The sequence below is a fragment of the Thermobia domestica genome, chromosome 6 (assembly GCF_964235325.1).
Source record: "Thermobia domestica chromosome 6, izTheDome1.hap1.1, whole genome shotgun sequence".
NCBI classification, from domain to species: Eukaryota; Metazoa; Arthropoda; class Insecta; order Zygentoma; family Lepismatidae; genus Thermobia; species Thermobia domestica.
In genome coordinates this window covers 114578590-114604931 of record NC_137459.1, presented here as the reverse complement: position 1 = coordinate 114604931, position 26342 = coordinate 114578590, and the positions used below count along the sequence as shown (strand labels likewise).

General features: G+C 36.4%; 1 protein-coding gene across 3 annotated transcripts in view; it reads left to right on the top strand.

Moving 5' to 3' along the window:
* The window catches only part of LOC145688155 (1-phosphatidylinositol 4,5-bisphosphate phosphodiesterase delta-4-like), a 429611-nt gene that overhangs the window by 181304 nt on the left and 221965 nt on the right, over positions 1 to 26342 (top strand). The window contains exon 1 of one of the 3 annotated variants that reach the window (XM_081761972.1): positions 14385 to 14522. The exons of the other annotated variants lie outside the window; for them this stretch is intronic. Coding sequence (XP_081618098.1) covers positions 14441 to 14522 — 82 coding nt within the window. The 5' untranslated portion in view covers positions 14385 to 14440. Of the gene's footprint in view, positions 1 to 14384; positions 14523 to 26342 lie in introns of those variants that run through there. 3 annotated transcript variants of the gene reach the window in all.

Here is a 26342-nt window from a genome sequence, read left to right as displayed (position 1 = left end):
GGTGATACACGGTTAGCACATAAACTAATTATCAACGTTACTGTTTCTGACTTTTCTAACTCACAATCCGCTACGTTGGTATTAAATGTTTTCATACTTGTTCTCATGATATTAACGCCGATAAATTTTGAGTTCTTACTCTGAATCGATCCCGGGACTACAAACACGGAGGCAAGAGTGCTAGGCATGGTAATTCTAATACACATTTGTTTGTGACAATTCACGAACATTTTAAACTAAGTCTAAATAAAAGAGAAAATACGTATAAACGTTTATTTGTCTAGACAATTCCTTATTTGTATGTGTTATAATGTGATATGTAGAATCATTTCTGCAATGATTCCTAGGCGGCTAGCGTACGCCCTCTTGGTGTGGGAGACCCGAGTTCGATTCCCGGCGGGACTTCATGTGGTTCGGGTCCCAAGTTAAGCTGTAGGTCCACTTCTTATATAGTCTCGCTGCTGAAAGGGACGCCAAACTAAAAATCAAATCAAATCTGCAATGATTCTATTGAATGCTTAAGTGATGAAAGACAAAACTTTAGAAGAGTTAAGGTTTGGAATGAGCATGATATAAAACATATTATATCGAGATTTTTGGGCTGATTTTTTGTCATGTTGTGCTTGATTTGAGATATTCATAGTATCAACATTGCTATAGATTGCAACAAAGTTTGCAACAGAAGAAAAAAATATGTTTTATACAGATATTAATGTAAAACATGCAATTTTATGAGGGACAGTACATTTTCATAAATGTTTAACGCTTATATTTTCCATTTTTAACTTTTTAAGCAGATAAAAGTGTGGAAATTAGTCGTATCTCAGGAATTTTAAGATACTGAACTGAGAAAAATCGGGGAGTATGATATCTTTTTAAAAGGAACTATCGTAGTAGACACGTAAAATTTTATTTTATCTATTTCAAATTTCAGAATTTCTGTAGAGGTCGTCGTGCTGTTCCTCATATCTCCTGGATATCTTATGAACTATTAAATAATAAAAAGGAGTGAAAACATATAACACTAAAATAAAGATAAAATACTCTCTTTCAAATAAGAATATAATTTCATTAAGTGGCTAAACTAAAATTAACTATACTGCCAGGAGGTATAGCAGAAGAAGAGTTATGACCTATTGGATAGCGTGTTCAACTCGAATCAAACTTAAGATAAGTACAATTGTTTAGAGAGTTTTGAAGTCGGTTAATAACCAGAAATCTAATATTATATTAAAGTCTGAATTAATTGCGTTATCTTAAAAAAAATTCTGTGGGTTACTTTAAAGTTAAAAGAATTATAAACATTTTGTGCCTTATGCAGAGTCATTCTGACGTGTCATTAGCCATGCTAAAGAGCTCGATTATCATATGTTTTTTGCAGTAGTCAGGCCTTTAGTATCTTGCTAATCATACATCAAAACGATTCTGCATAAGGCCCTTTACCTGTACTACTTGCGCGAACTCCTTCGTGGCTATATGGTTAGTATACTCTTTTCGCCCAGGAGATCCGAGATGGGTTCCCAGTGGCAGTTCATGTGGTTCGGATCCCATGTTAAGCTGAAGGTCTATGTCTTATATAGCTTCGGTACTGAACACGACGCTAAACTTCAAGCCAACCACTTGACTTCTTGCATTTATACCCTGTATGCTATATAAGACATACACCTATGCTATATGAAAGCAAATAATAACCTGTTGTGTTTGGAACATGTAGTAAGATGAAACGAAAGAACCACGGGAAAACTTTCGAACATAATTTTGTTCATCACGAACTCATTTTCACGTGTCTGGAATCGAGCCAGCGACCCTTGCACCAGAGATAAATGTTTTCCCATCTCGTTACTTTCATTTAACCAAGTTTTATATTAAATATTTTTATTAGAAACAATTTTTATTTTTAGTGTTTTCATTCCTGATAAACACGTTGCACAGAATAAGCATTTACATTGCAGATCAAAAGCAACTATCATGCTGGGGAAAATTGTTGATGAATATGCCATACGAATTCACTTGTCATCCACGTTCATATTTGTTAAGTTCATATTGAATAATTCCCAGTGAGAAATGTACTTAACACAAACAATTTTAACGAGTTCTTATCAGAATCAGAGCTCTGAACGTATGCAAAACATTCTGGCTTAAGGAATGTTGTTTTCTTTTCAGTGCTTCAAAGCATGTGTTTAAGACGTCGGCAGCTATACAGTTTCCAATACTTGTTTCGTATAGTGGATTAAAAATTACACCTGACCACCCTACGTTCGCTTGCAAATTCTATGCTCAAAATTATTACAGTGTTTCAAACTGTGATTTCTCAATGAAGACGTGAAAGAAACAAACGAACTACTTGTTTCTTTGATTGGGGTGGCTCAGTGATGGACCATTTACCTCTGGTGCGTTGGTTCAGTGATGGAACCGATCACAAATTTTGTGATCCGTGACCCGGAAGACTCAGTGGCAATGAGACCCATCAGCCACTTAATCCGGCGATCCGGACGGAGCTATAACCTGCAGTGACCCGGTGATCCCGAAAGACCTAGTATGATCCGTACACGACGCTTGTTTTCGTTCTCTCTTGTTTGCGTCTGTATCAAAATATTGCCCTAAACGATAACTACAAAGTTTATCAGTATACAAACGCATGAGAATAAGAGAAAACGTGAGCTATATTTATTTCTTAAGAGAGATCGTCAAAATTTAGCAGAGTGAATCTGTAAAATTTAAAATGTAAAAGAATCCACTAACCCTAAACAGTGTTTCGTTAAATCTTTATATATAGTCTATTTTTACATACACACACACAAAAAAAAAAACTATTGTTTTCAACGAACTTAAAATGTTCGTTACTGAATTCTCTATGTCTGTGTGTCTGTCTGTCTGTTATTTGCGACGTTTTTCAGTTTTGAACCTTGCATACAACAAAGCATCAAAAACTATCAGAGAAAGTGATTAAATTTTTCGCGTCACTCTTACCGTTCCCGAGATATTGGCCAAAAATGGCCGACTTCCAGAGATTTAAGGAGCCATATCTCGGAAACCGTAAGTCATAAAAAGATAATACTGGTGTTGATCAATATCTAAAAGAATGGTAAATATTTTGGTGCCACCGGTAACCTGTGACCACTGATTAACTGTCTACTGTCCAACTGGCCACCATTCCCCAGATATTGGCCATAGAAGTTCGAATTTCTAGATATTTAAGCAGCCATATCTACAGAACTGTAAGTCATAGAGGCATTAATTATTTATTATTATTATTATTATTATTATTATTATTATTATTATTATTATTATTATTATTATTTTACAAAAACAAGAAGACGCGGAAAAAATAATTTACTTTTACATGTAGGAACAATCACAGTTATCCTTCCCACTCCATCTCTCCATTCTTTTTAAGTTCGTTCTGGCAATGCTCTTGGAGTATTCTCAACTGGTTCAATATGGAAAGACAAATGAACATGCAATTATATTTGAAATATTCAAGACATTACTTTGATTAAGAAATGTCATTGGGAATCAAACAAATAAATGTTCGAGCTTAAGTAGTAAACATCGTCGTTAATCAACTATTAAATTCTGCAGTAATGCTGCAGAGAGTTGATACTTCGACTGCTTCCGAATCTCTTGAAGTCACTGGGTCTGTCAGGGTCACCCCCAGACCTAGATGACCCGGACATATGTTGTGATTTAAGTGATCCAGTGGTCCATGACTAATTTCATCACTTCTCTAGTTCGATCCCAGCCCGTGCCAAATATGGCAGGAATTCGGCGTTATGGAAAGAAATAGGGCGGGAAAAACCAAACAAACACATGGAGAGCATTATAAAGTGAACTATGAAATGTCAGTTGTCACGAACACGGAAGGGTTGTAAGGTAATTAGTAAGCTTGTACCAGTGCATGCTGTACATCTGTTTGTCATGCGTTTCATGAGGGAGCTCATGAGTTCCAGGGATATGTTGTCCCGTTCCTCCTTGAGGGCAATTTTCAGGTCCTAAAGAGTCTATGACAGTAAATTCCGCTATGCAACCCTTCGTCTAACAGCGTCCGTAGACCTGAAAGTCTGTTGCCACCTCTAGAAATTGCAAACGATGAGACAGATACCAAAACAGGAAAACACGTGTTTGATCATTTTAAAAGTACAACGTGTCACGTTAAAAATGTTGTCCCAGGATCGTCCACAGGGTCCCAGGTGGGGTCAAACTCAAAAATTACACAAATGGTAAGGGGATCAAATGCCATATCGTTTGAAAGCTGTTGGGAAATGAAAGAATACGGAACATGTCTCGACTCTCTAAAATTACGCTGTGGAAAATGGCGGACGGTCAAAATGTCAGCAAAAACATCAATTGTAGAGTCTATGGCCACCGAAAATAACTGAAACGGTGATTCAAATGTCAAGACAGCAAAACACATTTGTCATCATTTTAAAAGTACAATGATTCAAAGTAAAAATTTGTCCCAGGGTCCCAGACGGGGTCCTACTCAAAATTTTCAAGTAGCAATGGGGGGCCAAGTAGCATATCGTTAGAAAGCTGTTGGGAAATGAAATCTGTTGGGAACAAGTCTCTAAAATTACCCTGTGCAAAATGGCGGCCGATCAAAATGTGCATCATCATTTCGATTCTCCGAGAGCATCCGCTTTCCTTTCTGCAATCGGGACTTGTCATTGTGAGATACTTGCACCTATTCGCTGTTCCTGGTGCAAGATTTGTTTTAGTTGTTTAGTTCATTTTATATTTGATAATCCAGACAACGAGCATAAGTACCACTATTGTACGTACACTCATGTCCAAAATGATTGTCGCATATCTGTAACTGTCTTCTTGTAAGAATATAATTTGATAATGATTTTGCAGGGTACTTTTAATACTGATACTACGTGTATAATCGGGAAATGTATATTTGTGGTAAATTTCATAGGAAAAGAATTATAAATACAAAAATTAGAATGAGTAAAACAAAATTCTGCTAAATGGACAAGAAAGTTTTATTTTCTTTTTACTGTTCTTATTTACTGATCTTTTGACATGAAATTTGCCACATACATGTCTTTGCCGATTATACACACAGTAACATTGTAAGAAATACCGGTCGAATTCGTTATCAAATTTTGTTCCTACAACATATTTATAGACATGGGACAATAATTTTGGACATGAGTGTACATTATGTGATAACTAGTCAGTTATATACTTAAAGATGTCAAATGCTGTTTCTTTCCTTTTATATTTCTTAATTTGCTTTTATTTTATTATATTTATTTAAACATTACTGGGCTCAAAGAGTGAAATCTCACAGTAAGGGCATTTCGTTTATTTCCGTTAAGTACAAGAATTAAAAAGAAAACATAGTAAAACTCGACTAAAGAAAGAAGAACTAAAAAACAAGATGTTTACACAGTGTTATTGTAGAACGTCCAGACTTGTTCCATCTGCTTTCATTCAACAACAGCTTTCAAATGATACACTTGACTCCCCTTGCCATTTGAAAATTTTTAGTAGGACCCCGTCTGGAACCCTGCGGAGGACCTTGGGACAAATATTTTTGTGTTTTGACACCTCACCGTTTCAGTATTTTGGGGTGGTCATAGACTTTACAATGACGTTTTCGCTGACATTCTGACCGTCCGCCATTTTGCGCAGGGTAATTTTAGAGTCGAGACTTGTTCCGTCTTATTTCGTTACCCAATAGCTTTCCAATCCCCTGTTACGTCTGATATGTTACTTAATCCCCTTACCATTTTCAATTTTTAAGTTGGACTCCGCCTGGGACAACACTTTTTGCTTTGATACGTTGTACTTTTAAAATGATCAAACACGTGTTTTCCTGTTTTGGCATCTGTTTTTCCGTTTGCGATTTCTAGAGGTGGCAACGGACTTTCTGGACATCCTGTATATTCATATAACTCGCACAGTATATGCATTCGGAAAATTTTTATTACAGTTTCTTAATAGGTGTCATTAGTGCTTTCGATTGGTGTATAAACCATCTTCTACTTCGATATATAATATCCCTCTCTTCCCTTGCGAGAACATGACACTATCTCAGTTCTTTTATCTCAGTCATGATATTGGCGGGTGTCACGAAAGTGATCGAACACCACTGCACATTTTTGTGGCTGGTTCATTGGAGAAAGGTATTGTAATGAGATACTGAAAGTTTTTCTGTAGTGCAATGGTCCTAGATTTCGTGCTCATGGACGACAACGCATGTCCACACAGAACCGACCAAATTGAAGAGAGTCTGGAGTGTGAGAATATCTACCACATGTCCTGGTTACCATATTCCTTCGATTTGAATCCCATTGTGCATCCTTGGGATGCCCTTGGACGATGTGTTCCTATAGCGGAATCCACCACTTTAGACCCTTCGGGACCTGAAAACTGCCCTCAGGGAGGAATGGGAAAACACACCCATGGAACTTATGAACTCTCGTGGACAGCATGCTAAACAGATGTGAAACATACACTGGTGCCCAAGCACTATGCCCAGCTCATGCGATCTGAATTCACTACACTTCGTTGATTTGCTCGGAACTCCTTCTCTGAATTCATGACTATTGATATTTCGTGTCATCACTCCATAGTACTCTCCTCCGTGTGTCTGGTTTTTCACGCCCTGTTTCTTTCCATGATGAATTTCTGCCATATTTGGTTAATAAAGTTGGTATAATATAGATACTCATATATTGGTCAGTTACTCGTACATTTGTACTCTGACTATATTCTAAATTTTATAGCTGAAAATGTGCTTACTTCCTAGCAGTTGCCAACCAGTGTAGTTTATCTGTGAGTTTGCTAGAGATTCCCAGTTACCTCCCAGTTCATCTTCATTCCAACACTTGTTTCCTTATCATCTGCCTCCTTTAGCCTAGAGGGCACAACCATAGAATCTTAAGCTAGTTCATTACAACTTTGCATTTCGGCCAGATATTCACGATCGCAGGATAGTGAAGTATATTTGAATAACTCATTGAGCTGCTATTTATTGAATATTTTCATTAGAGTGTCCGGGGCCAAAAGTCCGAGGGGGCAAAAGTCCTTTTCGGGGTACTTTTTGTTGGAGTTGTGCAACACTGCTTGTGCTGCAGACAGATTAATTGTCGGCGGTATACTGTCCATGATAATGAAGGTGTGCGGTGAAATTTGTTAATACAATGAGGTAAATTACATTTTGTCTTACTTTGAAGTAATCTTTTTTTTGATGGGAAATAGTACTACAGTCCGTGGGAGAAGTCACGACTTATTTTATTGCTGTTTCATATGAAAACACTTCTTGAGTAACAATATACTATCTTCCCTTTTCCCAGTATCAGTTATTACATCAGCATTTCATTGTAATTAAAACAAGTGTGAATGGGGCAAAAGTCCGATTTTTTGTGGGGCAAGAATCCGAACGCGGACTTTTGCCCCAGCTCTCAAATTTGTAAATAATTTTCTTCTTAAATTTAAATTCCAGTTTCTCACAGTAGACGTATTTAAATTCGTTTGCTACGTAGGCTTTCTTTAGCTTAACTAAAGCTATGTAACTCTATATGGAGTTTGATCTTTGAATTTGGGCAAGCCACGTTCAACACTGATTAGTGCACTGATGGCGCCAAGGGCACTACTCACATTTCAGCGGTGTAAACAGGGCCTAGGATTAATAGTCAGTAGTGCTAACACATACCTGTTTGTATTGCTGAATCCATCTGTTGAGGTGTGAAAAGTGCTCTTGGAGTCATTTGGTTCATCGGTGCTGAGAGAGATTTGTCCTTTGCTATTAGAAACACTACGAAAAGAGCTACATACTGTTCGAGAAGAAAAAGAGAAGAAGGGTCCTAAGAAGTCAGCCTCACGGAAGAAATTGTTTGCATCCGCTGAAAGTTCAACTTCAAAAGTAGTGGAATGTGTATGTCCATTGTGTAAAGGCAAATATGTCGATCCACCGGATGAGGACTGGATAACGTAATTCGTACGAAGAATGGTGGCATCATGATTGCACAGCTTATGAAGGAGGCCAGTTCGTATGTGACAAATGCCTAGACCCAAGCCTGGTTTTGTAATTATTTTATTTCATAAGTTTATGTGCTTTTCTTAATAAGTGGGATAATTTCTTCGTTTACTGTAACTTTGTTGATGAAAAGAAAAGTTTATGCATTGTGTGTCAATTGAGCTTTTCTTAAGTAAGAAAGACTTATTTTTTAAGTATAACTTAACACGAACAAAAACTTCATGCTTCATATGTTTTTGCGTTTTTTTTTTAAATAAATAACTGGGATAGCATAATTTCTTCTATTAGTGTAACTTTTCAATACGAGGGGGAAAAAATCCATGTTTTGTGTTCTTGTGGTGTTCGTAAATAAGTGGGATAATTTCTTTTCTTTCCTAGTTTAACTTTATCAATACGAGGAATAACTTCATACTTTGTATGTTTATTGAGTTTTTCTCAAGTGAGATAGACCTATCTTTTTGCTTAGTCTAACATTTTTGTTAATACGAAGAATCACTTCATGCTTCGTATGCCCTTTGTTTATTTTAAGATTCTTGTAGAAAACAAAATAATTCAATAAAAATGCTTGTATGTCGATTTCCTACTTCGTGTATTTCAGCGGACTTTTGCCCCATTGCGATAAAACTTTTGCGCCCTATACTGGGGCAAAAGTCCGAATTTGTCCATCCTTTTTTTAAAAAATTGGTGTATCTTATTAAGTAATAAATTAGTAGGCTTTCTATCACCTTCAAAATATAGAGGAATATTCACTTATACATCTTTGCGAAATTTGTTATTTTCCCGTTATATCTTTCGGCTCCAGACGCAAACACCAAACTGCGGATTTTTGCCCCCGCTTACTCTATATGTGTGTAGACGTAGAAGAGAAATTGAATTAAAAATTCGGTGTCAGAACGTACACATACAAAGATCTTTTTAATTACTTGAAATTGATTATAGACCCTATGGGTCAGCATTTATTTGTTGTCACTCCGTTCTGTCTCCTACTATACATTCAAGATGTGTGTGTGGATCAGTTAGTATGTTTATAGACTATACTTGAATTAATAATGTAAGACCATGACAGAAATACCCTAATATGTCATTGGTAATTATTGATTATAATATCGATAAATTTGCGGTATGTTTCCTATCGTAGATAAATGTCAAGTTAGCACAGAGAGTACATGCTACCCATGTAGGTTATAAAGTTGAATTTGTAGTAATATTCGAAGCTATTTTTTTTTAAATCTTGATTTAATTTAGTTCTGTCAGAGGCACGTCACGAAAGGAAAGATGATTTATAAAAATAAGCAAACAAATCAATCGTAGAATATTAAACTTAGATTGTATTTTGTAGCTGACGTAGTTTAATGTAGGTTCTGGATTTCTGTATTCGGTTCTGGATGTGATATTCTAAACTTTAGGAAACAACAAAATAGGTTTACAAGGAATGAAATCAGGGAAGTTTGCCTTCCCATTTTTCTAAAACTTTCGAAGATACATATATACGTGTGTATACAGTATATAGGGTGTATTATTCGGTGAACCTAGATGTTTCTATTATAGATTACCATAGCAGTGCTTATCCCCAAAGTGCTTAACTGCAAACCCACAAATTTACTACTATCCCCTTTCCATAAAAAAAGAAGAAGAAGAAGAGTAGATTAAATCTGACAAAACGAAGATAATTTACTTTTAGTATTTGAAATGATAGGAAATATTTAAGTTTAACGTCCCACAATTATGTCCTTTAGGTTAACCGAGACGAAGGCAAGTCAATGGTGATGGAAGAATTGGAGTGAGATAATCGAAGGAAACGAGAATATCCTCAGAAAACCAACGGACACGATGTTGTAAGAAATATCGAGATGCGTTTCTCTGCAATCGATTCAGCGTCCCAAGAATAGGGTCCATTTTCTCCAATAGTCCTATATTCAAACCGGAAGTGATTCAAATTAACTATTTCCGGTTTTAACACTTGTCCCAATAGAACACAAATGATAGATAGCGTCAAGCGGTCTTCTGCAATCAATTCAGTATCTCAAGAGAGCGTATCGTCACAACCCGCAACACTCTTTCCAAACTGGAAGTGGTACAAATTATCTACTACTACCGGTTTTAATACAATTTTCACAGAGCAAAAATAGTAAGATATATCGAGATGCGGTTTCTTGCAATTAATTCATCGTCCCATGAATAGGTTTCATCTCCTCCGATATTCAAATTAACAATTTCCGGCGTCTACAATTTTTCGGCATAGAACAAAAATGGTAATATATAGCGACAAGCGGTTTTCTGCAATCTATTTAGGGTGTCAATGGAACATAATCGAAGCACAAGCACAACTCTCCCTTTACATCAAGAACGCGTTCTGATATAGCTCTCAGCAATCCAATAGCATCTCTAGTGCCTTTACCTTTCCGGAATCCAAACTGATCTTCTTCCAACATCTCTTCTATCTGCAAGCTGCTTGTTGAGTATGCGCGCAATACTCTTTCTAATGTGGGAAATCAAACTAATTGTTATGTGATTGCTGCACGTCTTTGCTTGCTTTTTCTTGACTAAAGCAATCATTGTAATATCAAGAAAATCTTTTGGTCATTCTTCACTCTGGTAGATCTTGTTAACAAGTGAAATCAATACTTTCATAGGGCTCTCTTCATTCGTTGAACAAATCTGATGGTATTTCATCATCTCCAAAACTGGAAGTGGTCCTCCTCCTTCGCATGTCTTTGGTGATTTGTAATACTTCACTTTTCAGTACACTGGGTCCTATCTCTTTATCATCCATCTCTTCGTCTGCTTCGATCGCAATATCTTTGAAGCGATTCTTCTGATTATTCAGATCTTTTTTGTATTCCTTCCAAATTCTAAGAATTTTTTGATGACCAATGACCACATGACTTTGTTGGTCTGCGATTCCGAACGTGCGTATATTTTAGCTTTCCCTCCTAATTCTTGTGCTTTCTCATACATCAGATTATATCTGCCGCTCTGTTGAAGTTCCACTATTTCTTCGCATATCTATTCCATGTACTTTTCTTTGGCTTTGTCTGTATCTCTTCTCAATTCATTATTCAGCCTTCGGTATTCTTTGATGCCCGTGGTTTTCGCCCTTCTGCGTTTCTCCATCTTCTTAAACATCGCTTCATCTATCCATGTTTTTCTCGGTGTTCTTTCCATCTTGCCAGTGTTATTGTGGGGTGTGTCAAGTAGAATCTGTTGAACTTTTCTCCAACTATTTTCCACATTGTATACCGTATCACCCATTGTGCATAATTTTACTTCAATCTCTTCTTTCATATCATTGTTCATACTTCTTAGTCGCTCTAAGTTCCATTTTCGATATCTCCTCTCTCTTTTCTTGATTGTATTTAACCAAGTTTGCACTTCCGCCACTAGGAGGTTGTGATCCGAATCGATATCCGCTTCCGGTAGTGTCTTCGCATCTTGTACACTATTCCTGAAACGTTGCTTCACAAGAATGTAATCGATTTGGTAGCGTTTCTTATCTCCTGGACTTACAGCTTGTTTCTTTTCTTTTCTTAAACCACGTGTTCGTCCCCACCATATCATTTTGCCTACAGGAGTCGATAAGCATTTAGCCCCCTTCGTTTCTTTTACTTAGTCCGAATGGTTCTACCACCTTATTTGCGGCTCCTTCTCCTACTACGCTGTTCAAGTCTCCCATTACTATGGCGTTGACCGTACTTCTTCCCTCCTGATGCAATATGTCACTAATATCATCATGTGTTACTTCATTGTTATCGTGGTCGATTGTTAACATATGCATTTGTATTATCACAATATCTACTGGTTTTACACAGTTTTACAAACATGAAGCGGTCATTTCAGTATTGCACGTACATTCCTTGAAACTTCGTTCTCCGTTGCTATCGCATCACCATTCTCGGCCCTAATGCCACCCGAATAGAATATTGTGTAATTTCCCGGTACTATCTTACTTCCTGACTCTCTCAGTTCACTCAAGTCCACTATGTTCACTTTACATTGAACCATTTCCCCTTTTAAATTTTCTAGTTTACCCTACGTCGTAAAGTTCGTACGTTCGTCCGATCCTATGCTGAAATGAAAAGTATCTAAATTATCTCTGAACTAAAGTACTTAGATAGGGGTTATTTAAAATTTGTACAATTTTATCATAGGATTAGGCAATGACGATCAGATATTTTATTTTCCTTTTTCGACTTTATTTTATTTTACTTTTTTAGACTTTACCTTTTATCAATAGTTATTTCAAGTTATTTCATTCAGTAGTCATTTTTAAGTATATTAGTCACTTAGAACTTTTGCGGATATGTTGAGATCTTAAAAATTGTAGAGAGTGTAATAAGTGGAGTTATTACTTTTATTTAAAAGAATGGTTAGTCAACGTTGCATGTACTGTTTTGATTTGTAGAACAATTTTGCATTTTCCCCAGGGGAATTGTTATATCATTAAAATATTCATTTAATACATTTAGTTGCATACGCACAAGAAATATTGATGTAACACAGCCAAGAATAAACACTTTTCTTCAGTTAGTTAGAGGCCGCGGTGGCTCAGTGATAGAGCGTTCACCTCCGGTGCTTGGGGTCCCTGATTCGACCCCAGTTACCGCCGTGTGGACTTTGTGGTGGACAAAAACCGTGCTCGTGGGTTTTCTCGAGGTTCTCCCGCTTCCTCCCACTTTCGTCATTCCACCATTTCATCCATTTCTCATCATCACCGTCTCCTTTAGCCTAAATGTCATATCCGTGGGACGTCAAACTTAAAGATTTCATTTCATTTCTGTTAGTTATCCTCTCCTGGAAATGGTCTAAATCCCAAATTTTCACAACGTACACTTTAAAATTCTAAATTTCTCATATGCTACATGTCAGTTTAAAAAAAAAATGAATTGAAGTCTTTAACGTCTCACGATTGTGTTGTTTACGCTAAAAGAAGTAGATGATAAGTATGATAGAGTAATGACAGAAAATTGATGGAATGAGAAAGCGTGGAGTGGGGGAGATAAAAGAAAACTCCATTTTATGGACCACAATCTTACATGGTAAAGCAGTAGCTCACACAACGGGCGAGTGCTTAACCACTTGAGTTACAATTCTTCCACCTAACATGCCAAAAGTTTCAGTTGTTAATTTTAAATCATTGTTGAAAAGTTAAAGAAAAATCCACATAATATTGCTAAACGGCCACATTTTGTGCCTTTGTGTAGCATGATAACTTAATATTGAATTTTGTTGATAAAACTGAGCAGGGGGCAACTTCGGGGGTGCTCCGGTGCTCGGCACCCCAGGGTGTTTGTGTGGGTGCTCAGCACCCATACAAAAAGAGAAAAAAATAAATATAGAAAAAGAAAGAAACAAGAGAAAAGAAAATAAAAGAAAGGGAAAAAACGAAAATTCTAACTTGACTGCATTTCTTAAATGATAGGAGGGCTCGATGTTTTGATATGTGGGTGAGGGAGTATATAAATTTTGGGTAGACTTTAGCAGGGATGAAAACGCGTAAAATTTCGGAATTATGGCGGTGAGGATTTCTTAAGTGGCAAATTGAACGGGCGTTTCTCCATGCTATTTTCACACTTCCTATATTGCAAATGGTCGGCGTTCAGAATGACGTTACGAGTACTTAGATCGGGAGATAGAACCTTAGAACCTCTCTCGTTACGCCGTCATATTCTTATTTAAGACTACACATTTTCCACTGTGAAAAAAAAAGACAAAGGAAAACCAACACAAAAAATATGTAGTTTCACTCAAAAATACGTTTTCAGGAGGATAAATTTTAAAATTTTGTTAGCGAGAACCCTCGGACTCTCGCTAAGCCTGAGTGGTATTCCATACCCGTGATCTCCTGGCTGTGAACTGGGAGAGAATCCCCACTAACTTTCAAAACTCGGCACCCTTAAAACTTAACCCGAAATAGATTTCAGCGCATATTATTGATGAAATTAATGCTTACAATTTAAAACCTTCATAGTCAAGTAACTTGGTGATTATCAATTAATTGTAATTGATAATTACGAATTACATAAATCTGATTTGATGTGAAGTCAGGATATTTCTAGGTTAAACATTTAAAAATGGTTACGTCTCTCATTGTTTTTACAACAAATAAGAAACCAGATCTATTTTCAGGATTAGTCTGTATAAGGGAAAATTGTACGGGACAATACAATGAAAATAACTAAAAATAACTAAAATATTCTGTCAGCAAATAGAAAATTGTGTAATATCGCACTCGAAGAAGAAAAAGTGGCTTTGACCAATTGGCGAATATTTTCGCGCCTCTGCGTGGGCTCTTTGAACTCCAAGGAAGTGGAGGGCGGCTAAGGAGAAACGTACAAGGTAGTGCAGGTGCGCGCTTGAGAAACTGAACAGTTTCTGGCGGTCGGTGTGGTAAGTTGGTTGGTCGATCTGGCTGGAAGATCATCATCCGCTCGTGTCTCTCGGCAAAGCATGCGGAGGAAATTGAAAGAGAAAAAGCAGCCAATAGAGCAGGAAGTGGTTGCGATCTCTTACAGCGCTTATGAAGATCCCGGTGAGTTGTAATTTCTAATTTGGTTTTTCTTACTATTAATTCGGTCATTTCGGGAAGGATTTGTTCTTCAATAATCAACAACGTGATCAACATGTTTGCTGTGTTCCAGGATTGTGCAAGGAAAAATAATTTGATAGCATATAATTTGTGCAAATGACTGAATTTGATGAAATCGGTGTTAGGGTTACGAAATATTCCGGATGCTTCAATATTTATACAATAAAAATACGCTCAGTGGCGTTTTGAAAATAAGTATCAGAGAAAACCAAATAAGGTTGGTTAAATTTCAACCCCCTCCCTACAAACCAAACTTTGGCGGTACCATTTTAATTTACCCAGTTGTAATAATGGAAGAATTATAATTGTCTTGTTCAAAATAATGCTTTATCTTTGTCACCTTTCGTGCGGGAAATATGGGTTTGATCTTCAGTGGGAATCCATTCTGTTGCGTTTCAATATTGAAAAGAGAATTTATGAACTAACTTTTCCACTTTTAGGGTATGTACTCATAGTTTCAAGCGAATATTTGCAACAAGGAAGAACGAAAATGACGAATGGTGGAGACTTCATAACAAGGAATTTCTATTATTTATACCGTTTATCTACCATTGCTAGAGTCATTAAATCTAGAAGGCTCAGGTGGGCAGTTCATGTAGCCAGAATGGGAGAAAGTGGGAACATTTTGAAAATTTGAACTGTAAACCCAATCAGAAAAAGATCACTAGTAAGACATAGGCGCAGATCGGACAATAATGTCCGTATTAAGATGAATCTCGCAGGAATCGGAATAGAAAGTAGAAACTAGGGCGAGTTGGCTAAGGACAGAAGTCAATGGAGAGCTTTTGTGAATGTGTCATTGAACTTTCGGGTCCCATAGGCCATATAACCCATAGTTCAATTAGTTAGTTTGTTATTATGGATTCAATGGTATTGTGCTTCAGATTCAATATAACTAGATCCTCATCCTAGATTGTGAAAGCCAGTACCAAAGTTTAGAAATAACAAATTAAATATCTGACTGGGCACAAGCTTATTTATTATTTTCTCTCTACTCCCTTCAGATCGAGGATTAAATAGTCAAAGAAGAGTGAATCTGAACATCCAAGGGCAATGCATTACCCTTATTTACCGCCTCTGTTTCTGTCCTGCAAATTAAAAATATTTGTTGCTTCTATTACATACTAGAAGTTGGAAATACGCACAAAATGTATCCTTATTGTAAAAGAAAAGTACTTTAGTCTGCGAGTAACTCTAATTCCTAATAATTAACAGTCGTTGCTCCACTGTTTGTCGTTACAGAACGTCGTTCGGTCCTTTCCTGCCTTTATTTGAAAATAAATAGTTATGATGGTGAACATGAACTGATTTACTGTTTATTTTTAAAACAAGGGCCATATTAAAATAATAACACTCTGGTAGAGACAGTAAAGAGACAGTGCGACACTTACATCTATGACTGAATGGGATTGCGTTTTATTAATAAGGATGAATTATATCTAAATACTTTCGCCTAGATGTTTATGCTACCCGAAACACTCAAATTTCTAGATGGTTCCGTATTAGTCTTCTGAGAAATGTTCGTTTATGAATGAATGTGATATGAGTAGTCGCCGTTATCTGTGAAGATGTTAAGGAATTTACTTCATTTACGAACTCGGTCGAGATAATCACTCTATCAATTTATTGGAGAAAAGAAAATTGAAAAAAAAAACGCTTTTGTTTACAAATTATTGTGTGGAGTAACGGACAGACATAGTAGCGTTATGATTGTATAAGCCCCATTAGCCTGATCTAATAAGGTTGTAACCACTTACCTATGAGAGTTAATGATCGTGAAATTTCTTTTTTGTACTCTTCCACCGAAAATCGAACCCAATAGCCACTAGACCAGTAGGGAAGGCTATTATTATTATTATTATTATTATTATTATTATTATTATTATTATTGATAATAATGAGAACATTCGAGAACATTTCCGCTTTGTTATATATTTAGGTATACGTTTTCCGTTTACGTTTTTTTTTTTTTTTTTTTAATAGAAGGTTCAAGTATTTGTAAGTTTCATTCACGTTCTTACGAACTTTTATTTTATAATTTACCAGTGGTGCCCCCCCCCCTTATGTGCATGACGCAGCCCCCCCAATTGTCTATCCGTAGGTGTTCTTCCATGAAAAAAAAATCTTCTTTTCGATTAATTTTTACATCCCTTCAAACATATAGATTTTAACCCCCCCAAATATTTCAATGACGCAGTTTGCGCCATAGCCCCCCCCCTTGTGGGCACCCCTGAATTTACTGACTGAGCATTTGCGAAACATGATCCCATATTTTAAAGTGAGATCTGAACCATGTATTATAACTGGTAGTTGAACTACAGCCATCTACACCAAAAGACTTTTAACATAACACATGACATCTTATTTATTCTCTCACAATGCATAGCTCAAAAAAAAATCAAGACGATATCTACTGAACGGGATTTGGGAGTTTATGGCGAATAACATTGTGTTCATAAGACACTTCACAAATTACGTCACAAACATTCGCTTTCATTAATCATTCGGCTCTTTTAGCCTCAAGGGCATAATCGTGGGACGTACAACTAGAAATTTCCAAGCCGCGGTCTCTACGGGTGTACAAGACAGTACTAATTAAGCTTTATTTCTGGACCTTAGTGTTCTGTTCAAGAACAAACAATGCTATGTTAGTTTAAATTTAATCCAGGGTGGCCCATCTTAATCTTTCCACGAAAATATCTTGAAAACTTTTTAACATAAATGAACCGAACAAAAATTCGAATAGGAAATGCCATGGGGCTCATCGAATGGTGATACCGTGGTGCCCCCCCAAGCCCAAGGCCCAACTTCAAAATTTTAAATGGAAAGATGGGACGAGTTATACCTCATTCGATAGATCTTTAAAAACTACAAAGCGTTGGGGAAAAATCATATCGGTCACCGTATTCAAAATGGCGGACAAAACATGGTGGCTATATCAAATAAAACGTCGAGTACCATTAGTGAGAAAACGGTTGGAGATAAATGAACAGAATAAAAAGTGAATGAGGAAAATGGTATGGGGTACGTCGAAAGATGATGTTGTGGTGACTCCAGGGCCGCCTTTTATGGGGGCCCATTGCCCAACTTTGAAATTTTAAATGGAAACATTGGTCGAGTGTTATTTCTTTAAACACCAAACAACATTGTGGCAAAACATTTTTCATATGGATCACCGTTTTAAAATTGGCCGCCAAGACATGGTTCCTGTATCAGATAAAACGTCCACTAATATGAAAACGATTGGAAATAAATGAACAGAATAAAACTCGTATAGAAAATCACAGAGGGTGTTTATTATTCCAAGGCTCGAGAACAATGTAGCAGAGAAAAAAATGATTATAATAAAAGTGACTTAATGCAAAGGAGGAAATCTAATTCCTAGAAAATTATCGCTGCAACCTCCCTCCTCTGAAGTGGGCAGGAATGGTGAAATTGCAAATGAGAATCTTAGTTTTTAGAAATTGAATCTACGGAACAAAATTATCTGAAATGTGTTTTATAAGAGATAGATGTCTCCATAATGAGAAAAAGTAGGTAAAATTACTGTTAAATGATACCTTCCATTTTTAATGCATGCAATGATTTCATGACAAAGTCAATCAACTGAAATGCGAAACAAAATTGTCGAACATTGCAGTTTTTGCAATGTAAACGAGGTACCACTCGCCTCATGTTTCTATTTAAAATTTTAAAGTTGGACCTTGAGTCTCCCTGAAGGGCGGCTCTGGGGGATACCACAACAACACCATTCGATGTATCGTATTGCATTTCCTTTTTGAGTTTTTGTTTCGTTCATTTATGTTGAACCGTTTTCGAGATATTTCCGTGGAAAGATTAAAATGGGCCACCCTGTATATATATGGCGCCCACGGACCACAGAGCACTATTCTACAGGCCAAAATGAAGCGAAAATATTACATGATAGTGTGTCCTCCGGGGCCTCCTTCAACCGCTATGGGGAATCAAAATTTCACAATGTAGCAACGTCGCAGATCAACTAGGAGCCATTAACATTACTCTACGAATACAACAAGCGCTTGAATTGATTGCTACACTAATAAATAATGATAGTGTCAATCAATATCGACTTTAGCTGCCATCTGGAAAGAATTTATATAACTATTTGATAGATTGATAGATCTAATCTATGGTTCTTTATTTGCGACGTTACCACATAGTGCAATTTGTCTCTCCAGACGAGGACTCGAAAGGTATACAAATATATATACTTTTTGTTTTATTTTGACATGTAGAATAAGGCCCTGTGGTTTGTGCACAACATTTTTAGAACACCCGATATATAATATATACCATATGTGAGTAAGCAAATTAGTGTCTTGTCATGTACTTACAAGAACTGAAAACCCTTAGAAAATCTAGGCGGACAACTGCCCCCCCCCCCTTGCTCTCCGCTGCGTGCGGTCCGCATTAAACCACATTAAGATTTCAGTATAATATCAGAAGAATAAGTAGGGTCTACACGATGGCGAAATTCCAAAGTTAATTTTTGTCATCATGAGTGTTCTTTATCAATTATTCTCAACATTTTTTCTTTATTTTCGTCTTACATTTTCCTTCCTTATTGTTTATTTCTTCCTTCAAAATTTCCTTGCGTATGTTCAAGAAAAAGTCAAAGTTTAACAATCGAGCCTGGGATTTCTGTATCGGTTGCTTTAAATAAATGATTCATTCTTATAATTAGCCGAAAGTATGATTGTTTAATCGAGGAAAGAACGATTCAAAGATTTGTAATGGATCAAATATTTATGAATACATATACTATTCTTCTGAATAATTATTGAGCTGAACGAAGCGGAGATCCCCCGCTCCCTTCATTTCACGCTTCGTTTACTTATTACGACTCAAGAAAGGAAAACGTATCAACGTCCAAAAATTCCTCAGTGGTAATAGATATGGATGACAATATTTATAAATAAAGAAATTTCTCGTTAATGGCATCTTTTAACAATCCACTATCGTCATAAACAACAATATGCGACTTGATCCTTATAATTTTATCCCCCAAAAGATGAGGGAAATCAAATGATAACATTGCATCTTATTCATTTACGTTGTGATTGTGTTTAAGCAGTGTTCATTGACTACACTCGCGACGCCGTTTCATGAAGCGTGAACAGGACGTGTATTAACCAGGGGACAGGATAGTAGAGCTAAGGTTTAGTACTGTGAGCAATGAAACAAAGCATCGTACCTCACATTCGTTGAGGCACGTACAAGACAAGGATTGAAACATGCAGTCAATGCATTCAGGCCTCTCTCTTTCTGCATCTTCTTCTACCTCTTTCTGTGTCAAGTTGGTTGGCTTTTCTCTGGTAAATATGCGGCCGGCTTTAGTCAATAATCCCATAATGATGCTATCTTAAAGCTGACTTTACGTTGAGCTTTGTATCTTAAATGCTATTACCTAGTGTGCTAATCATAAGTATCTAGCAGTTCAAGGAAAATTCTAAGGGAGATTGGTTTGTTGATTGTTTTAGACATTCATTATGCATGGCTACGTGACAGGTGCATTTACAACTTAACGTGGAATCCGAATCATATAAGCTTCGCCGGAAATAGAACCCAGGTGTTTCTAATAGAGGCCAAAATTTAACTACAAAGAAATTTCGTAAAGAATTTGGCCCCAATCTTATTATGAGTAGAATATGGATGATCATAGTAATAATGTTACTTGTTGAAAAAGCAAACAATCTTTCTTTAAGATTATTTTGGCTTACTCCTAATTTGAATAATCTTTTACAACAAAAATAACAAAGAAACAGTTTCTCTTTGTTGTTAATGATTTTAATAGCTTTAAAGGGACCCTTTATTATGTAACACACTGTAAATGCTCCCTTTGACATGTGTGGAGATAACCAGTAGATTTATTAGTATTTAATATATTGTAACATGTTCCGAAACTCTTATCCAGTAAAGCTTATTCTCTGTTATGATGTAAGTCAAAGTATGATTAGTGCACTTCCTGTTTTACATTGCTTCTGCTCAAGGTGTGTAATAAATCAATAGTCACATAGTAATTTCGCACGAAACTTGGTAGTAAATAAACGTGAGGTCTGCAAAAGGAAAAGAAAAATGCCATCACATCATTCTTGCTGTAATTTTAGAGAAAACAATTTTCTTTTAATAGTTAACTTGCTTATAGAAATAAAATTATCATTTTTCACTAAATTGTGGCATTAAGTTTTGGTAGGCATAACAGTACTTTAGTATATATATATATATAAGAAAAAGTTGTGGACAGACTTACATTGCAGTAATGTTTATATCAATTTCTAACAGATGTTGATAGTTTTTGAATGACATCATACGTATTAGAATGTTACAATACATAGCGCGGGTACAATTTTTCACGCTTCCATTTGAATCTGCTTCCCGCTGCTCACACCCGCATTTTGGTGAGGTGCCACCTGCATGAGTTACTTTTCTGCTTTTCGCATACAACTTGACCGACATGTATCTACATGTAACTATGAACGGTAAACTCATATACACACTCATTAACAGATCTCCGAAAATGTGAAGTCTAGAAAATCGAAATTTTATAGAAATAATATTCCGGAGACAATAAATTTGACGGGGTGCAGCAAAATCTCAATTTCAGGTGCATTAGAGGGATATTCAGGATTCTAATCCCCTCTCGAGCAACATACTATCTATCCCTATCTATCTATATCTGCCTATGTCTATATATATATATATATATATATATATATATATATATATATATATATATATATACAGGGTGTTCCACATAAAACCGGTACATCTCACGCACGAGATTCAAGTAACACTTTAACAGTAACAATGAACTAACAATAAATAGATAATAGTGACATTAAACAGTTACCTATCTACAAGAGATGCTAGAAGTGGTGGCACTGGGGATCCAGACATCACTGACCGCATTTAGTGATGTTATCAGCAACACGCTGTCATTCTGCAGAGGTGATGTGTTAATTTCTCTAGTAACGTTTCATTTAGGATCGTCTATTGTGTGAGGATTGTCAGCCTATCCTTCTTGGTGAAGCCTGTTTTTATGTAAAATTCCACAATATCAGTTCGTCGTTCTAATGCAAACTGCCCCATTTGTGTCATAAATGCTCCTTGTTACCACAAGCACTGATTCAACACATAACACATTGCAACAAGTCAACAATACGAGCTTCTCCCAACAACTGAAACAGTAATGCAATCCTGCACTCAACTTTCCGATAAAATGTAGTATAGCCAACTTTCGAGACAATGTTTCACCCCACAAACAATTTAATTAGAGATGATTAACCGGTACGTGAGGTGTATCGGTTTTATGTGTTGCACTCTGTATACACACACACACACACACACACACACACACACACATATATATATATATATATATATATATATATATATATATATATATATATATATAATATATATACAGGGGCGGATCCATGATATGATCAAGGGAGGGGCTAAACCATATTTTGCCGTTTTATCCAGTGTAAAGCAGGATTGAAGTTCATTTTATCTAGTGTATATCTGAGCGTCAAGGGGGAGGGGTATAGCCCCCCCTTGGATCCGCCACTGTATATATATATATATATATATATATATATATATATATATATATATATATATATATATATATATATATATATATTAGGAGCATGAACCCCACTTGACGGCTGCATACGCCACTGAGAGCACACGCAGTAGCGATCACACGTCACGCTGTAGATCCTGAGTGCTTAGGACAGGAGTTTAGAGTGGTCAAAGAAGTGATCAGTATCTGAAAGCGATTGCTAAACCGAAAGGAAACTTTTCAAATAAAATTTGAACAACCCTTGACAATATTGGAACCAGGTAGTCCAATTAGTAGTGGGACGTGCTATCAACAGGGCTGGAATAGCATCCCAGAAAATCAATAAAAGCCTTATATTTGCAGAAACAACATAGTGTTTTCACTTTCAGAAAGGAGCTGAGATGTATTCTTTTGCCTTAGTGAATACACAACGTATGTTAACATTTCATTACGAGCTGATAATTTCCTGTGTTCATGCACGCTATTCATTTATAGGTTATTTGGTGATCATTCACGTTCATTTTTCATCCACAATATCAGTTCTGAGTTTCTTTCCAACTAAAATACAAATATTTTGCTAATTATTTACTAAAGTATATATTATAAACTTCCTTAGGAGCAATAACGTACGTAAGCATTCTTTTTGCAAATGAATTGTTTTGAATTTCTCAGCACTTGAAATGGTAAAAAATGTTTTGATTATTTTTTTATTTGTTTACTTCTTTGATAGCTTACAAAGTTCTTTTTTATATAGAATTGTCTATTTTCTTTTAATTAAATATTTCATACCACACTTTAAGAAATACATAAATAAAATATAGCATAGTAATACTGTATTTATAATATGATAGTTAAAATACTAAAGCAGTGGCAGCCATTGTGTATTCGGGTTTGTCGGCAGTAGGATAACAGCCTGAGCTGAGAAACTTTCTTCAAATTCTAACCTTAAAAATATACGTAACTGCATTTCTTTAAGGTATAGGAACATTTCAATAACCTGTTGCATTGGTGTCTAGGTGAGATTGAGTATCACATATCTGGCATGCATTATTTATTTATTTTTTTAAAAATGTATTCTTCATTCGATTTCGAAAAAGAAAAACAATCCCAAGGATAGTGTATTTCGTATTTGATTGATAAAACTCATCTGATCCTGGCTAAACTTAGTATGGCGGTTAATCTTGGTGAGATTAGCAAGCATATGAAATTGTTTTGATCTTTGAGTTATGAGTAATCAAATTTGAAGTTTGCTCTTAGAACAAAAAATCCAAGGAACAAACGTTAGTTACTAACGTTACTTTGAGGCAAAAGAAAGTGAATGATGAGGCCGTGATATTCGTAAATACAATGTGTACGTATAACAAAGGTTTACTCAGTGAAAGGCGATTTTTTTTAAGTACATATACTTACTATAATGACCGCAACGATTTGTGAAGCCTGGGCACTACACTAATCATAAACTGCTTGGCACCACATATGATGCATCGGAAGAATTCGGTTCGATTCGTGTAGTTGCCTTCCGAACGCACGTATAAAAAAAGAAAGTGAAACAACAGAAGTGCACTACCAATGTTGCCAAACTTATAAGACATGGTGAAAGAGCGACAAGAAGAGCACTTAAAGAACTATAACACGGAGACTAACAAATATTCAGATTAAACGGTTACAACAATAATAGCAAAAATATAAAACAACAACAAAAGGGGGCACGGTGGCTCTGTGATAGAGTGCTTACCTCTGGTGTGTACAGCCCCTGGTTCGATCCCGTTCAAGTAAGTTTGTGGTTTACAACATCGTGTCCGTAGGTTTTCTCGGGATACTCCATTCTATTTCTCATTCCACCAATTCTTCCATCGTCATTTACGCGTCTTAATCATCGTCTCCCTTAGCCTAAAGGGGATAAACGTGGGACGTTAAACATAAATAAACAGAACGAAAAGTAGCGCCAATCCGACAACATTGTACCCTCAAAAGATGTTTCCCGGGTAGCGTGAGAGACGATGTTGGCAAATTTCATGAATCGGGTCGACGATTGGAACACGCCCTCGTGTTCTTTTGGATACTGAAATTGGTAGATCTGGGTTAAGCTTCGCGACTCCGTGCCATCACTATAGTTTAAAATCTATAAACATTTTTGGGGCGCTTCTGGTCTGATCTATGTCGTTAATCAGAAAAAGATTATATTACTGAGTTTCCTAGTTGGAAAGCACTTCATAGGAATTGAAATGCAGAAATAAGCGGTGTGTATAAAAGAGAAAGTTTGTTGTAAACAAAAATTAACGTACAGACGTAAAAAAAAACCTCAAACACTGCTGAACAAATTGCGGCGAACAAAAATGATAATGTCCTCATGTCAGTGTTAGGTGCGGACATAAGTATAAGTACTCACTCATCGATTGTTTAGGAAAGAATTAAAAAGAAGCTGTTACCACAGTTATCATTGTCTTTTTTTATTAGTTAGTGTGCATAACTTTTCTAATTTCTCAAAACATCTACTATGCGATGAGTAAAAAGTTGGTAGCCTACAAGATTTGGAAATAGTACTCCTTGGAAATAGACTTGGTAGAATTTTGCACGCAGTAACAGGGGAACTCCGGAATTTTGCACTTTGTAACAGGAAATTCAGACTTAATATAGAGATTTAAAAAAAATAGACAATTGAGAATAACGACAATGGAACTTGATATGCTTAATACGTATCATCCAACTAAAGTGTCTGGATATCCACACCTTTTCCCTTTTTTGTAAACTGTATCAGCTTTATTTGGACACAACAGCCCTTGAAGTTTTTTGGGTTTGGAGTTTAGCGTCCCGTTCACAACCCATAATATATTATATGTTAATCTATAGCTTAACGTGGGATCCTAACCACTTGAACTTCCATCGGTAATCGAACTCAAGTCAGCCGCGCCAAACGCGCATACGCTAACCATATACCCACAAGGGAGTTCACAATAGCCTCTATAGCCAGTTCGTAAAATATCTATGAGAATATACAGAATCAACTGAATCTACTTGATAAGGACAGTTCTGTTCAATACTTTCTTAATTTTTGTAAGAGTTTGAAAAAGATTCAGCTTTTTGATAAGGTATGACGACAGAACATCGTTACTATAGCAACGCCAGCCTATTTCAGCGCTAATCAAAACCAATACAATAGGTTACAGCGATGGCAGTTTATTTTACGTTCCTGTTATTGTCCCTCGCTGTAATGTACTTTTGCTATGCTTATTCCGAATTGTTATCAACGAACTTAAAAAGTTCGTTACTGAATTCTCTATGTCTGTCTGCTATTTGCGTTTTTTTTTTTTTTTTTTTCAATTTTGAACCCTGCCTTCAATAGAGCACCAAAAGCTATCTGAAAAAGTGGTTAAATTTTTCGCGTCACTCTTACCGTTCCCGAGATAATGGCCAAAAAAAAATGGCCGACTTCCAGATATTTAAGAAGGCATATCTTGGGAACCGTAAGTCATAGAGAGATCATACTGGTGTTGATCAATATCTTAAAGGATGGTAAATATAATGGTACCAAATAGTAACCGGTGGTCACTGTCCAACTGGCCAGTTGACCAGTGACCACCAATTAATATCGGTGCCAAAATGCTTACCATACTCTTAGGTATTAACACCAATATAATCTCTCTATGACTTACCGTTCCTGTGATATTGGCCAAACTATGGCCAATTTCTAGATATTTAAGGATTCATAGCTCGGGAATTGTAAGTTGTAAAGAGATGATATTGATGCTGATCAATACCTAAGAGGATGGTAAATATTTTGGATATTTTGACCGGTTTGTCAGTGGCCAGTTGGATAGTGGCCATCAATTAATAGCGGTACGAAAATGTTTGCATTCTATTAGGGGTTGATTAAGACCAATATCATCTCTCTATGACTTACCGTTTACGTCATATTGGTCAAAAGATAGTTTCGATTTCGGGAGATTTAAGGAGCAAAATCTCGGGAATCGTAAGGCAAACAGAGATCACATTGGTGTTGATCAATACCTATGAGGATGGTGAACATTTTGGTACCAAATAGTAACCGGTGGTCACTGATGAACTGTCTACTGGCCAACTGGCCACCGTTCCCCAAATATTGGCCAAAAAATTTCGAATTTCTAGAAAGACCCTATTTAAGCAGCCATATCTCGAGAACTGTAAGTCATAGAGAG